Source organism: Corvus brachyrhynchos, unplaced genomic scaffold, assembly GCF_000691975.1.
Source record: "Corvus brachyrhynchos isolate BGI_N302 unplaced genomic scaffold, ASM69197v1 scaffold32, whole genome shotgun sequence".
NCBI classification, from domain to species: Eukaryota; Metazoa; Chordata; class Aves; order Passeriformes; family Corvidae; genus Corvus; species Corvus brachyrhynchos.
Window position 1 is genome coordinate 3,376,252 of NW_008237919.1, and position 17,244 is coordinate 3,393,495.

At 34.4% G+C, this 17,244-nt stretch overlaps 1 protein-coding gene across 2 annotated transcripts in view; it reads left to right on the forward strand.

Annotated features, from left to right (window-relative positions):
* IMMP2L (inner mitochondrial membrane peptidase subunit 2) overlaps positions 1–17,244 on the forward strand; it is a 428,918-nt gene that overhangs the window by 330,857 nt on the left and 80,817 nt on the right. For both annotated transcript variants that reach the window (XM_008632754.2, XM_017733118.1), the window contains exon 5: positions 2,175–2,277. In XM_008632754.2, the coding sequence (XP_008630976.2) occupies positions 2,175–2,277 (103 nt within the window). The remainder of the gene's footprint in view (positions 1–2,174; positions 2,278–17,244) is intronic.

Consider the following 17,244-nt stretch of genomic DNA (forward strand, 5'->3'; position numbering starts at 1 on the left):
TTTCTCTTAGTGATTTCCTAATCGTAATAAAGGAGGAGATTATTTGGGAATAAGAGATTGTGTCTGGTCAGAAATTGAGTCACTGACTGGCATTTGCCATATTATTTTCCTGACATTTATGAGGTAAACATGTCAGCAGAATTACCTTTCAAATCCTTTCACCTTTCTGTGTGAAATTCAGTCTTGTACATGAAGTCTGTAAGGGTACAAAACTTTATCACAGTATACTCTTGTGTATTCAGGAGGATGAATGGAAGAAAAAATTAAATATTTTTTGAGCTATTTTTTGCCTTTATCACTGATTGAAGAGACCCATTTAATAATTTTCAGACGTGTCTAATCAAACAGCAGAATTAATGGACAACTCGCATCCTATACTTTAAAACATTTTACTAGTAAAATATGTGATACTTTATAAAAGAAACTATCAATGAAACAAAGCATTATGAAATGTCAAAACATAAATAATTTTATTGTCCAAACTGTATGCCATATCTCTTAAAAAACAAAAGGATTTGCACAGTAATAAATTGCTTTTTTAGCATAATTGAATTATTATAGCATACTCTTTGTGTTTAGGAAATCATATATTTACCAACTAGGACAGTTTTACATTTTTGTTTTGAATGGTTTAGGAATTTAGTCTTGAATAATGTGTATTATGAAACTGTTCTAGAAAAAAAGAAGATCAGTCTTTTTCTTTTCTGCAAATAGGCTATTATTTTTTCAGCTTCCAATGAAAGTACATTCCACTAGAATATAGTACTAGCATGCTCATCCTTTTAGCTGCCAGAAAAATGCTGAATGAAAAAGCATTGGTCGGATTTTGTGACTTGCAAATTAAGTAATTATAATTTTTATTTGACTAATATAGCCAAATAAAGTTAATAAAATGCACTTTTGAGGATTCCTTATTCATCTAATATTTCATGGCCTCCAGGTTATTGATTAGCTTGTCCTTTTAACATACTCACCCTCCTCCCCAAACAAAACAAACCTCCCAAAACCCAATTTTTTTCATTTTGACTTGTGAATATCCCTGATTAGTGCTGTTGCACAGTTCAGCTGAATCTCCTGGTGCAGATGATTTTCTCTCTCCAGCTGACTTTTTTTTTTAGATTTAGAGTGTGCTCCTTCTGCCTTCAGCTCTGAGGGCATATCTTCCAGACAGCGAAAAGCGATGAGCAGCTGGAGGCAACAAGCTAGATCAAAAGTCTGTTTCTGTCTATAGACAGACTTGTTTATTCAAAACTAAATAAGAGGTATCACTATTCATAGTCCCATCTGTAAACGCTTCATCCTGGTAATAATTCAACGTGCGTGACAATTGGTGTCTGGGGTTAAAGCAACATCTCTGCATGAATGATTGCAGAATAACAGGTTCCATCTGAAAAAAAGCAGAAGTGTGCAGTAGAAGGCAGACTGGCATTATGAAAATGACAGCTACTTGGGGAACTAAATACAGGAATTTTGCATACTCTGCAGCTCAGTTTTAGTAGTAATCTGTAGTTTGTCATTTTGTAATGCTGGGACATGCTGCAGCAATATGATTTTCTGTAGAGGATGGCATCAATGTCATTTTCCTTCATCACTTGGCCTTCTCTTAAAGGTTTCTTCTAAGTTTATCCTGTTTAGCTTGTTATAGCTGAACAAATCCTACCCCCAGGATAGAATCATTTCAGGAATCTAAGCTCTGAATCTGAGGCCAGTTCAGATACACCAGTATATTTTTGACGAAGAAAAATGGTCTTAAACATTATCTTTATGTGATTGCAACATATATATATTCACTCGTGTTTACCTGAGATAAAATCTGATGGTTCAAATTTTGTTACTACAGAGATGGAGTTAATAATCTCTAATTATATTTAACTGAAAAGTCTCTTCTTCCTTTGTTGTGATGTGATTTCTGGCAAAACAATGTAGTAGACAGGCCCTGATAGTGCAACTAGCTCATACAGAATTTTTATATATTTTGAATTGAGTAACACTCTTGAAGTCCAAAGGACTTCAGTGTGGGTATTTTTAAGCTGGTGTTGAGTTGTATGCAAGATCAAAATCCAAACCTGTAATATGTGAATTTTCCTAACAAAACATTGTTGGGTTTGGGTTTTTTGTTTGTTTGTTTGTTTTTAAAATCTTTTTAACTAACCATTTTTTCCAATTCTGTTTAGAACCATTGGATACAAAAAGAAGTATGTGAAAGTTCCACATGGTCATATTTGGGTGGAAGGGGATCACCATGGACACAGCTTTGACAGCAATGCTTTTGGTCCTGTAAGTCAATTCTCTCTCTATATGTCACACTTTGCAACTGAAAAACTGTGCATATGTGAAACACAGCAAGTATGAATTGATTGTGAGTGTAGTTTTATTATTTTTGTGAGAATTATTAGACTTTATAAAATATCTCGGCCAGCAGATATTGAGTTTTTTCCTAGCTATTATATAAGGAATAAAGACTTGTTTCAATTCTCCACATGGAAGGAGATGTGGTAGAGATTTTAAATTTGGAGGGATATACTGGAATAGTAGCAAGAGGGCGAGCCAGCTCCCTGTAGCTGACAGATGCTCCCTGGGGACATTTTGCCAGCTGATATAATTTGGAATTGTTCCCTCCTTGGAGCTTGGTCTTGCTTTAGTGCCAGTGCTGGGATAAAGAATTGGGAAACTGTAACCATGCTTAACAAGGGTTAACAGGTAAATTGGTCAGTGGATAAGAGTAGAGATATTTCAAGACTCTTCCCAAGGTAAATATTTAAATTTTCTTTGAATATTGAATGGAAAGAAGATGTAACCTGTAAAATCTGTTTCTTGATGGGTAAAAGTGTGCGTCTTTTTATCAGGAGAAGAGTAAATTCTTTCTCTGAACTCTAGTTTCGGTTTGTTACACTTCATATAGATTCTTGGTCTTGTTTTAACCTAATCTAGAATGCAGGAAATAGCTGCATAAGCTGTGTATCCTGCTGTGGAAATACAAACTCTTTTGGCCCTATTCTAAATGCAGGATTTTTCTCTTTTCTTAAGACAGAATATTCCTCTCATATTATTAAAAAACCCCACTGTTTGTTACAGGGAAATTGCCAAGATTGGATTTTTCTACCCTTATGCATTTCACATCTATTTCATACAGAAGTCATCCCACTGACTGATTGAATTAATGACAAGAAGGACCTTATGAGTTTGTCTGGCTTCTTGACGTTTAGCCCAATTATTAAATTGAATTAATTTGTTCTCAGGAAAAATACAAATTAGGCCTACTGTCTGATTTAGAGCATGTAATGGTAATGCCTCTCTTCTGGTTTGTCTTACTTTTTTCGTGCTTGTATTTCTTGCTGGTTTTCGTTATGATTTTCCTTCTACTATCTTCTAAGATTTCTAACATCTAGTTTTAGAGGTTCTTTCCTGCAGAATGTAATTCAGCCTATCCTGTGCAAGTATCTCTTTCCTCCCTTAGTAAGCTTTTCTCTGTCACTCCCTGTTCCCAACATAAATCATAGTCATAAAGCCACTAATCTTATTTTCACTTACAAATATATTGCCAATGTAGACTCAGAGCATAAAGAACCTTTAGCAGTTGGACACTGGTTTCAAATTTACAGCAGCTCACACAGAAATTCATACAAGGTAAAATCCTCAAGGTAGGCACCATGCAGTTTTCATGCAAGATAGAATGTTGGGGTAAATCTAAATACCCTCAGATTTTTGCTCAATTCACTGATGTTTATAAATATTAGTAAATCCCCTTCACTAGACTTTGACCTCACATTAATCATCAATTGTTAGCTAACATCAGATAGTATGGCACTTTTCTTACAGCAACGGCACTTTTGAGGGCTAGCAGGACAGATTCTGACAGTGAATTCTTTATCTTTCTGCAGGAAGAATGACCTTTGTATTGCTTAGATGAATACATTGTGGACAAGTCAGATGTAAATAGGTATTTTCCTCTCAAATTAAATTAGAACAGCAATTGCTGAATGGAGGCAGAAGGGGAAGAAGAGCTCACAGGATTTGAAACTAGCTTCAGAATAATAAAATAGAATTTTTGTCTGTAGAAGAAAATGGAAAGTGTATTTAGGAGGACACATTGCACTCCAGGTTCTTTTCATCCTACACATGTAAGATTTTAGGTTACTGGGACATTTTCTTCTCCTCTTCTGTACTCTGGAGATTATTTGCACAAGTGAATTAAAATATTAAAATCACTCTTTCAAGCCATTCAGAAGGTATGTTCTTTTTAAAAAAAATCCTCTCATAAGACTGCAGCAGTCATAAGGAATAGACAGCACAATGGTAAGACATGGACATGTTTTTCTCACTTTGTTAGTATATAGGTCACTTAACATCATTTTGAAAGTCAGAATGGTGACACACATAATGTTTAACCTAATGTCTTTTCTTTGATCAAAAGATGAAGTAGAAATAGTGTGGGATTTAAGTGGGTTGTTTTGTAGGCTACCACTTTTTCTCTTTTCATGTGATCATATAGTAGAAAGACATTTACAGTGGAGATAGACTCAGTAATGTTTTGTAGATGAGCTTAATGAGTTACATGGGGCATAAAAGGAAATTATGGAAAAACAGATTGAGAACAGATGTTAGAATAATTTTTTCTCTTGGAGAATAACAATATCTGTAATGGCCTAATGGGTTAGGTTGATAAAGGAAAAACCCTGATACCAATCAAGTTCTAAATTAGGTGCACCTTTGGAGAGAGATTAATTTCTAAGCTGTAAAATTTGGCCTGATTAAATTGTGTTTACTTAGTTCATAAAAGTGTTATAAAATAAATAATATCGTTTTATTGCATGGTTTTATAGGACTAAAATTGGATTTTTAAAGAATAGACATATATTTTCCTGAAGTGTGTAAATAAAATGAAAATGTTTAAACTAAGATTTGTAAAGGTTTACTATTTCCTTTCTGCCTTATTGTGTCTTTGAATGAAATTAATACCTTAACTGATATTACAAAAATAACAGGATATCTATGGTTAGTGCTGAATTAGAAATGCTATTAATTCTGTATATGATCAAAACTTAAATATTAATTACTTTTCCTTAATATGGGACTAAATTAATTAGTTCATGGCTATTGTACATTGTCTTTTAAAAAATGCTTTGTATAATACTGAATGGCAGATGATATTAATACTATTGCTTTAATACTGATGTGTTTCAGGTTTGGAAATCTGTCAGCCATTCATAAGTGAAAATAGCTGTTTTGAATAGAAGCCAATAAACATTTAGAGAACTTGCATATTTTTACTGTTATTTAAGGGGTAAAAAATTACATATTGCCAGAATTTTTTTTCAATTACCTGGACTAGGATAGAGATTTCTATTAAATTGACTGTTGCTGTTTCTAAATTCTGAGTGAAGTCAAGCTTTTATGATATTAGGTTAGCATTCCTTATTTGGCATACTACAGGAATGTGATCATGAGTATCTTATGTAATTAAGGTACCACTTTCTGAAGTTTCTTCTTTTTGTTTTCAGTTCTGGTAATTTTCCTGTTTGATGGGCCTTTTTACTCTGTTCAACAGCATAGGAAATATAGAAGTAATTTTCCTGGCAATGCTTCTGCTTTCTTAGATCAGAAATGCAGGATATATTATAAAAAATTGATGAAGTATTAGACTCCTCTGCTGCTTCAAATTTCTTAAAAATTTTAGAGGGTTAACTTTATGCCAGATCAGGTATTGTCTTTGCTTGCATAGTCAGGATAATATCCGCATAAAAGCAAAGTGACAGTTAATATTCTATGTCCAATATTCTGGCTAAATCAAGGGAAAAGTCATTATAAACTGTACTTTGTTTAGATTAAATGTTTAGAGCTGGCATCCAGCAGTGCAGAGATGGTGATCCAACCAATATGTGAGGGTATCTAAGAAACAATTAATAAGTGCATGCAATAACTGATATATTCCTGAATGTACACATGTGCAGTGAGAATCTCTCTCGTAATTTTAAACAGTAAAACAGGTAAATTATGTCTTAGGGAGATAATATTATATTGTAATGCTCTTATTTACACGTTTATATGTTTCTAAATGCCTACAAGCTGGGGATATGAAAGAGCTTTATAAAATCAGGGCTTGAAATCCATGGCAGTCTTTCACCTGTCATGTAAAAGGCCTGAACAAAAGCTCATTAAAGTCAATGAGAGATTTCTGTTGGCTTTAATGGCTTTGGATAAAGTTCTTTATGAGTTAAGCTTCACAATCCAGTGTAAGGACAAAAAAAAGCTACTAGTCTCCTTATCTTCCTGGGAAGCTTGCAACACAGGTAGGTTGAGTACCTTGTCAAAAACACCTCTTTTGGCCCATCCAGGTCCCTGTCCTAGCCCTTTTCCTTAAAATATATCTGTCTTTAGTGTGTTTATTTTCAAAACTAAATCTTGTTGAACCTGAGCCTAGCTTTTTTGTTTGACAGAAGCTTTACATTCATAGGCTTCAAATGAGTAAATTTCTTTTAGTCAGCATTACTGTAGGGGCCATTTTTATGATTGCCTATTCCGTACTGTAAATTCATGGAATAAAATATCTGAAAAACATTTCTATCAGTTTAACTATGTTTTCATTCAACAGCACAAACCTGTAGACTGTGGCTAGAAAACTATAAACTAGGTGTGATACAGAAGAGAATGTGCTGGATTCATTAGTCATTTTAATTTAATTTTCAAAGGCTATCATCTTCTCTTTTAGCTATAAGATAGGAATGGTTTAACTGTTAACCCTCAATGGGCAAATTCTATTACTAACAGTAATAGAATGTGGCCTCTTATGATTATTTTTATAGGCTGACCCGCTATTTCTCTCTGCAACTACTGTTAGTGAATACAAGTAGTCAAAAGCAGAAAATTAGAAAATTTCATTAGACAGTAAGTTGAACTGAAATATGACACTTCTAGTGGAGCGCAGAGGTTACTGCTGGTAAAGGAAATATTTAAACCAAGAGGTCTGCAACTTGTGGGGGTACCTCTGCTTTGTATGCTCTTTCATCTTCTGAGGGAGGTTCAGTGGACAGTTGAAGGAGGAAGCAGATCTCTTTCTGCCATTCAGAATTACTTACATAACAGCAAACAAAGAATGCCACATGTCCTAAAAGTGCACATCATCTTGGTGATGATCTTGCCATCTGGTGAAACTTTCATATATGAGCTATAAACTAGTGCAAGAATTACATATCCCTGAAAATGGAGCAGCCTCTAAGACAAGAGGTGGGAAGAGTTTAACAGCTCACAGCAGTGCAGCGCTGTGTTAAATTGCACAATAAGGCTAGGGCGCACTTCCCACAGAGAGCTCTGCCAGGTCTTGAAATACCTGCTGACCCCGTTTGTGCCCCATACTCCAAACAGCCATTCAAAGAGGCTTAAGACAAATATGTCAATAGCAGAGTACCAAACCCTGTTTTTCTTAGTTTAGAACAGTGAAGAAGAGATAGTCAAGGGTGGCAATACAAAAGTGTGATTTTAGCAAGAAAACACTTATCTGTGCTTACACTCATAAAGTTAATGTAGGTGAGGAAAAGAGTGATGACAAAGTAATCAGTGAAGGCTGGGAATGACCCTACTGGGGACTTGTCTGCATTAACTTGCTAGCAGATGTTGCAGATTCTTCTGTTATCTTTTAGCTGCCATTGCCAACAGTGCAGCTTCACTCTGCTGTATAAATGTAGCCTTGGAAAGTAGCATGACTCTTAAGGGATCAGTGACATTTCTACTTCTCTCTTGGGTATTAAAAAAGAAATGAAGCTATGTTTAAACAGGATGTGTAATGCAAATACGCAATCAGTGCCATTCCATAATATTTATCTCTGGCTACTGGCAAAAATGAAATAGGTGAAACTGTTTACAATCAGAAAAAAGGCCTTGCATATGGAGCATGAAGTTACCAGTAGTAAATAGCATGGATGCACAGCTTGAACTTGTAAAAATCTATGGTGAATAAAACAGATAGGTCATTACTTGTTATGACTGATGATAAATAAAGCTCGAAGGGTAAATATGCTTATCCCTTTGAGAGAACACTATATGTGAGATGCAAATTGGGATGGTGGCTTTTCCGTGGAGAATGACAATTCACTCCAGGAGCTGCTGAAGGGGAGCCTTGCTAATAAGATTGTGTGGTCTGACTGTCCATTAAGTTATCATGACTAACTGAATTTGCACTATAGGGAATAAAAAGTCCCCTATAGCTGTCCTAATTATTTTGAAAAGTAAAATATTTAGCTCGACTCTAATTAAACCAGTGCATATGGCTATCATCATGTGACTAAAAGCTCTCAGTTAAGGCTACTCTATTTCTTCACAATAGAATGTTTGGTTTTTGTCTTAGTTATGTCAAATCTTACACATTTTATGCATTCTAGCTAATTTTCTCTATTACTTGTAATTTATTTAGTGTTGATAAATCTTCAGTCACTCTGTTTATGGAACAGGATTTATGTAACAAATTCAAGCATAATGAATTATTAATGCCAATATTTAGTATTTCTGAATGCAAGAACCTTTAAAGAATTTTTCAACCACATTGGAAAGAATGGCAGTCTGACCAGCCTACACCTGTCTTTGACATCAGTTATATTGAAATAAACTAGGAAAAAATGTTGAAACAGTATTAGATCTATTTAATGAAATATTGGAAGAAATCAGAGAGCTGTCAGAATAATTTTTAGTTATCTAATTTGAACAGCTCTGCATTCAAATATAATCATTTGCTAAACCCTGTATATTCTTTCATCAGTTTCTTTACAATTCTATTTCTCTCAAGTTACAGCTTGAAATACCCTTGTATTTAATAATCTCTCTGCAGGATTTGTTACATGATATTGTCTATATAGAATTAAATAAACTACTTGTTTTAATCCAAATGAGGCACAAAGGAATCTTTGCTGACTTCTCTATAGTTTAACTGTGTAGGTAATTTTGATTCATGCTGGCATTCATATTAAGATTTGCCAGGACATAATTTAAAAAAAACATTTAATGTATTTATTTCTTTATATTTTTACCTCCTTGGACATGGATTATTGTCAAAGCTCAGTCAGTGATTACTAAAATAAAGTTCTAAATTTTAGTTTGCAGAATTTTAGGAAATTTTTATTTACTTGATTCCAATTTTGGATAAGATAAATGCTTTGGTGTAGTAAGTACTCATGTCTTTAAAGGTCCCAATCCTAAAATAAAACTGTTTTACTCTAGCACTTTGTTTACATGATTGCACATCATGTTGGAACGTTAAAAATGTGTATTTGTGTGGCAGTGAATGTGCAAACCAAAGTGTAAGCATTTATTTACCAGTGTATGTTTATTTCATTTAGAAGCAAAACATTATTGAAACATGATGAATAATATACCAATACTTCTGTGACTTATTTGAGGGGAGCAATGTTCTCCATCCAGTTGGTGCCTTGTGCAGTCAGGGGCAGTATGCTTTGGGCATTCCCTGCAGAAGAGTTGGTAAATGAGCCCTGTGAAGGACCCCTGTGACAGACCTGTGGCACACCATGTGGAGGTTCAAGAACAGGGTATGCTCAGCCTTGAGGGGGGAGGGCTGTGAGGAGAGATCACAGCTGTCTTCAGCTGCTGCACAGGGTATGGGGAAAGCAGGGCCAGACTCCTCTGAGATGCAGAGTTGTCGGTCAAGAGACAACAGGCACAGCACGTGTTCTATCCAGGAAGTTCTGAATAGACATTAAGGTATTTAATTTTTTTTTTTTTCATTGTGGCAAAGTCATGCATTGATTACTGAGAAAGTTTGGAAGATCTCCATTCTTGGAGATAGTAAAAAAAATCTTTCTGGAAAGCCCTGAGCAACCTGAGTCCTTCCAAGTAGGAGGTTGGACAAGATAACCTCCAGATGTCCTTTCCTACCTATATGTCAGTGCATATAGGAAAATTATCTTTATTTTGTCAGTTAACTCTTTTATTTAGCACATAGGACAGTAAACTGACAAAAGTTATGTGTTAATCACATTTCTCAAGAGAGAGAAAATAGTAAATTCACTTTTCTATTACTGCAGTCTCTCAGGATTATCAAGGGTATCAAATTGCATTTTAGATTGTGCAAAGGTTTCTTTGCAAACCTTTATTTGTATTCCCTCTGTTCTAAAATGGATAGTTTGGAAAATATACTAGATATCATGAATTTTCCTAGCTTGGCCGTGTTTAAAGTCCAGCCTGAGCAGAGAAGAAAAATTTTCCTCAAATATTAGCAGCAAACCCTTTTTGTTTTTTTAAGCAGTACTTCAAACTTTATATGTATGCTATGGAGCAAATAATGGAGCAAATAGCATTATTTAATTCAAGCTAAATCTGATTTGGACTAGGATCCTGATCCTCCAAACATTTTTTTTTATTTATTTTACGTCTGTAAGATCTTCTTAATAAAGTCAAGGGCCTGCATGTTTCAGACTGCTTCTCTTGTTTATGTTGCTTCTTTTCTCCTTCTCTTGTTTTGAAAGACTTAATAAATGAAGCACCCCAGTTCAAACTGAATAATTTTGCTGATTCTGGTGTTGACAGTTATTTCAGTAATATATTAAATTTTTAATGAAGCAGAACTTTTGCTATTAAATAATTTAATTCCTGATTGTTATCCAAGCAATCAAAGCATTTTCCAAACTGTGTAGGCTTTTTTTGAAAATACAATTGTAATGGCCAGATTTATTTATTATTTTTTAAAAATTTCAAACTATTAAAGTATAGAAATATTTTTATGATGAACATAATCATGGTCCTGTCAGAGAAACTTTCAGATTGATAGCAGAATTTTAAAGTTATTTGTTCTCTCTTTCACTGCAGGAGAGACACGTAAGAATAATTCTTCAGGGGTAAATCCCATAGAATGTTACATTTGGTGAGAGGAATAATGCCTACTAACACAGTAGTAAATACGTTTGCAAAACAAATCATAAATATATTCCTCTTCCCTTGATTGCTATTTGAGATAATGTTACTTAATTAAAGTTGGGTATAGCTCTTTTAATTTACTTGGTCTGAGGATTTGGGCACTGCAGATTAGCATTTATTAGGCTTTTATATTTTGTTTAGATATTAATTAACAGCTACTGCAACTCAGTGTCAGATTCAGGAACCAGCACAGTTTTAGTTCTTCTCTTGTCAATCTGGAGATTTAGAAAAGAGTTGTGTCTAATAGGAAAACTGGTATTAGTAGCAGCATGAAGTAACAATAACTCCATGGTAGTTCCTCTGTAGTTAGTATATACAGCTCCCTCTTTCACATATGCATCATTTATGTAGCTATAGTGTATGTCCTGATGGAATTATTGAAAATATGTTTAATTGCATTTGATGCAAAACAGAAATCTCCTATCATGTGATCATCAGCTCTCTGTGGTCATGAGGACAAGTCCCATGTAATGCTTTGATTGTGAACCTTGATAAAAATGCCTGGAAGCTGCATGATCTGTTACTCAATATCACATTCTCTAATTGCAAAATGTCATTTTTCCCCCAGATAATCTATCCTGATATAAAGTTAAGGATGCTGTTCTGAAATATGTTTGTATTAGTGCTTATACCAATGCTGTCTCTTCTCCATGCAATATATCTTCTTGAAGCTGGGAGACCAGATTACAAGCTTTGTGAGTTGTTAACTTGTATGCCTCATATTTGTGAGATATCACTTGTTGAAATGAGCGTAGAAAGAAACCATAGTAGTAGTTAACATGATGTGATGACAAGATCTGGTATTTCTTTCCAAGCAAAAATATAAATCTGAAGATGATGAACAATTTGCACTTTAAAGCATGGGTTGTTGATCAATAATTGATCAATAATTAGAAAGAATGAGGAAGAAAGAAAGAAAAGACAAATCTACTTAAGCAAAGGGGTTAGAGATTATTAAAACCTTTAATCAATGCTGCCAGAGTTATTATTTATAGAATATAGCTTTGACTTGGTGCACAACTAAGATAGGAAAGCAAAGAGCTACAAACCTTCCTAATTTTTTTTTTTTTTATCACCTTAGCACGACTCAGGTCTTTTGTAGTTTAGCCAGTCAGAAATTTTAAAGCCAAAAGCTGAGCTTCCTTCCACTAAAAATGCACAAAAGAAATAACAGAAAGTTTAAAAGTCCTATTCTTTTAGCAGTTTAGTATTTTCAATTCTGTATTATGCCCAATCATATTCACATATTTTCATATTATGCAAATTAAAATTCAGGTTTAATTTGCAACTTACTAAAAAGCAGGATTGGTATCATTTAGATGCCAAAGTAACAGACTCTGGACTACTCTGTAACAGATGTGAAACTGGTATCCAACATTGAATTTTGGCCATATGCACACTATCTCTAATGAAAGCCAGGGGAAGCCTATGACCAAAACAAGATGTAATACACTGAAAAAGGAGAGAGATCAGAAGAAGTGACTGCCTACAAAATTTTCCAAGACTGCTCCTTGGCAGGTTATGGCTCCCCCTAATGTAATGATCACCTTCACATTTCAAAGGCTTTGGCAGGTAGAAAGAGCACACCAGATGATGTTTTTTTACAAGTTTAGCAGTTAGAGATAGGCATTCCAGGATCTGTTTTTTTTTCAAGACTCTTATAATTCTGTCACAACCAAGGGACACTAATGGAAATTTGTTCTTTGAAATGCTGGTAATGCGGGTTTCCACACATACGATGTCAGAAATACTGGTGTTACTCTTCCAGACTGAACAGTAAAAAAATGAACATGCATTTTGAAGTGAAAATACTCATGCTCCCCCAAAGGCCCTGATATTGCTGCAACTGCTGTGTTCTCTGTATCCTCAAGCTGTGAAGAGATATAACACTCTCTTTTGACAAGCTCAACATACATCCATTTTCACTCAGATATATATTGTTTTCTGTTAAGTCCTGTAACACAGGTATTAAGAAAATGCTTCATATTCATGATATCTGTACTCAAATATGCTGTTAAGTCTTATGTATTGTCAGAGGAATTTTGGAGAACCTCAGAGTTCTGTGTGTATCAATGAAGCCATAAGGTCACAATTCAAAACAGTTAATATAAGATTTGATTATACTTAGTGAGTGGAGCCATGTAGAGAGTAAATCTAATCTTCACCGTTATTAAAATGTTTGTAATATCAGAGTGAATTTTTGTTCACATCAATTTTCAAAGAAACCATTGTGTTTTGAATTAAGGAGTTTGATAGTATTACAAAGCAATTAGCTTTTAAATGAAAAATATTTAGATTGAACAAGATGAAAAATGCTAACAAGGAATAAAGTCTTCATGTTTACACTTAATGATGCGGGTTAGGAAGAAATGTCTTTTATTCACTTTGGATCCCATTCAGAACTGTTGTACATCTTCCTACTGTTAGGTTCTCTCAGAGAGATTTCCTGTAAATCTTTCATAAGTACTTTTCTGTTGTCACAGCATCTCAGTTTCAAGAAGCAGCAGTGGTAAATGCATTTGTTTAAAATATACAGTTCATTCTTTCCTTATCCTACTAAGTGCACTACTAGCCCCATTAGTTGTGCACATACCAGTGCAAAACAGGTATGTTTGTACAATGGAACCTTGTTCAAGAAATGGATTTTAGTACATAAGTTAGAAACAGAGCTCATATCATAAAGCTTATATCTCTTTCCTTATTCACTCTTCCCTTGCAAATTTGTTCTAAACTGTGTACTTTGCAATATGCATAGAAAAAGATGGAACTCACGTAACAGTAGAAAAAAACCTTGTATTTCTGTCATAGCATTCATCTCAAGTTTGAACTATATTCTTAAAAAAGAAAATATTAAAGATACCATCTTGATCATTTATATTTGCATTTACATGCAGTGTGGTTTGTATGGAAGGCTTATTTTACATCTACATTTTAGTTTGAAGTTTCAGGAAGTACTGCAGCCCGAAGTAAGTCATGCACTAAAAAAGAAGATTATAATGGGTTATCTATCTTCCCTGGTTTGCTTTTAGCGTTCTCTCCTGGCACACTTTACACAAATTAATTTGACAGTAACAAAACCTAAAAAGGTATTTGGACGACTTCAGCAGTAAACTAGCAACAGAACCATGTCATTTCAATTTATCACTTGTCTTTAAGTGTGTGAAACCTTAGTTCTTCATCACATTCAAATAGATTGCTTATATATAGAAAAAAGCTGTAGACTTCACAGAGAGGAAAAAAAAAATTATCAACTGCCAGCTGAGCCTTCACATTCTCCCTGACTTGCAAATTTTTTAGTGAATCTCACACTACCTGAAGTAGAACAGAATAGTAACCTTAGTTTTACCCCTGTTACTATGTCTCAAGTTATTTGGGGTTTAGCCATCAAAAAGAGCTCTGTCCCTAACAGCACGCTGGGCCTTTGAAATTATAACCTGAGATGCAAATCCTGTGAAACCAAACTTAACCTCTACAGTGAGCTTTTATCCTACTAGCATAAATCTGTGTTTCTTGGTAGACTGGAGAAATCTACTGTATTCCCGGGGTTATACAGGAAAACAGAACATCCACTTATCTTATTCAATGAGGCTTGCAAAACATGTTGAAAACAAAAGGAAAAAAATGAAAGTACAAAAAAATTTTAAAATTTGTATATTTTCCTGTAATAAGTTCTACAGAGACTGAAAAGTGGAGATAGGCTAGACAGATGATATGTTATAAAGTAATTGTTAAAAAAAGGTGCAGATATTCTTTGAGTAATCTTGCCTCCAGGTATCTCCTGTTTGTAAGCTCAGAAAGAAAGACATGCAATTTCTTCTAGCATTTAGAATCTGAAGTTTTGCCTTTTTTTGGTCAAAATATGTGAGGTCAGAGCAAACATATTTACAGAATCCAAGATTTAAAGAACATGGTTCATTACGCATAATTAAAGAACTAGTACACTTATAATCTAAAAAGCCTAAGTGAACAAATTCTTCCAACTCAATGATAAATATCTATGTTAAATGATCTTAGTAAACAACAACAGTATGATGTCTATTTCAAATTATATTCATTTTTTCAATGGGACTTGATAATATGGTGCTGCATGTGACAGTTTTATTACTGATCATTATGGTCTTGTGCTCTTGATCATGTCTTGCTGCAGACACCAAGACTAGTGAAAAAAAAGTAGTTAATAGTATAACACCTTTAGGTTCAACAAAGCATTGATACAGTGAATGAAAATGAGGTTTGATTATTCTTCAGAGTCTTTTTCCTGGTCAGAATACCTGGGTACTTTTTCTAAAAAGTAAACAATATAATTAAGGAGAAATAGTTCTGTTTACCCCAAGTAGACATAGTAGCAGATACCAGTAATATCTGGAAAAGATTCAGTTACCTTGGGAATAAAAACATTAACTTTATTCTTCTTTTTGAATTCTACTTGAAAACCTTTATTCCTAGCTCTCCAGAGAAAGTCCCAATTGGCATTTAAATGCATGTATTTTTAAATGAGATTCATAAGGGACTAAATCTATCAAAGTTTCCTACAAAAAAAATTAATAGAGAGATGCTTCTTATAGATTTTGAAGTAAAGAATTAAATTATATCTTTAAAATGGAATGGTGCCAGCTTTCTGGAGACTAAACTTTTCGTAGAATAAGTGTTACATAGAATTAAGGACAGGTAGCTTTAGATTTCATGCCGTCTCTGCAACAAAGGATATTTTTTTCATTAGATTTGGAACAGGACAAAAGATACATCATCTTTTCATCATTTTGAAATTTCAGTAAAAGTGCAAATTAGGCTCAAGTATTAAGAGGGCTTTCAGTGACAGCACGGTGATGACATTAAGCAATCCCTTGGAGAATTTTGCGTTCGTTTTTCTATTCTATATAAAGATACATTCCACTTTTAAAAATAGTTATATACCTCCTTGAGGTCTGGGACATTTGCAATAGCTTTATTACCTAAGTCAAATAAAAAAACCCCAAACCGTTTGTAAGCTAGGTTTTAACTTGTGTCTGGTTTGTACAGTATGTTATAATATTAAAAGCTTGGGAAAAATCTTGTCTCTGGGAGTTTTGCCAGGGTCAGTGATGTCAGGACTTCATCCCCCAGCAGGATTTGCCTGCTGATGCTGTGCTGCAGACTTATGGCCGCAGACTGTCCCCAGCAAGGGACGACACACGGCTCTCCCAGCAGCGCCTTCTTCCAGCCCCTGCCATGCTCCATCTGTCCAGGGCTGGCAAAGTTTGCGGAGAAAGAGATCATATCTTTGTCATAGAATCATGCACCAGAAGACTCTTGTTCCTGTGTCATATTTAAAGACTTCCTCTGTTATTCTGATGTTGTTTTGTGGAACATAAATGCTAAATACATTTAAGAGAGCTAATCTTTCCATTTGTATAGTAAGAACTAACCTGTCTTTCCAACCACCATAGTCAGAGGTAGCACTTTGCCAGTGAGGAGCATCTCCCAGTACCTGGGGCTAGTTCTAAAACTCATAATTGATCTCATGCTTTAACACAAGAAAAAGGGTTATATACCATAGATGGAATACCTTCCTCTCAGTTGTGTATGTGACAAATGCTTGTAGTTTCTGATCTGTTCATTTTAATTCACAGCCTCTGTGTATTACAAGATAAAATTGAAAATAGCCAGCAACTTGTAAATACATTTGCTAGATACGTACAATTTGAAGCATGAAACAATAACCTGAAAAGTCTCTTGGGGTTCTGGGCAATTAACCAAAAATACACTTAGTGTGGCATTGCTAATCCAGTTATATAAAGAGGAAAAACAATTGCCAATAGCAACAATTTTTATTAGGCTACCTGAATAAAATGCACAGCCAGCCTCTTAGGATAAATGTCTTTTTTTTTTTTTTTGTTAAACATTTTAATTGTCATTAAAATGTTTTTTACAGCTTAATTATGTCTTCTTTTTTTTTCCATTTAATTATGGGTTTTTTTATATTTTCACTCCTAATTTGTCCTATCAGTAGATGCTTTTTCACACTTAGTAGATACTTTTTCACACTTAGTCATGGACTGGGGTAAGGTTTTCAGAATTGTTTGGTATTAAGTACAAAACTGTCTTTCAGACCACATAAAATCTCCTCTAGTTTAATGTCTTATCCTAATTTTTTTTTTTAAATAAACTGTATGAGTACTCGTGGCCACTTTTTTTCTTGATCATCTGAACAATACTAGATGCATTTGAAAGGATTACTCTCTTTGTGGGTCTCCTGAATTGCATTTCATCTGTCATGCAGCAGCCTTTTGTTAGTTCACAGCAGAAGACACTATAGATTTCTGTTTACATGGATAAAATAGAAAAGAG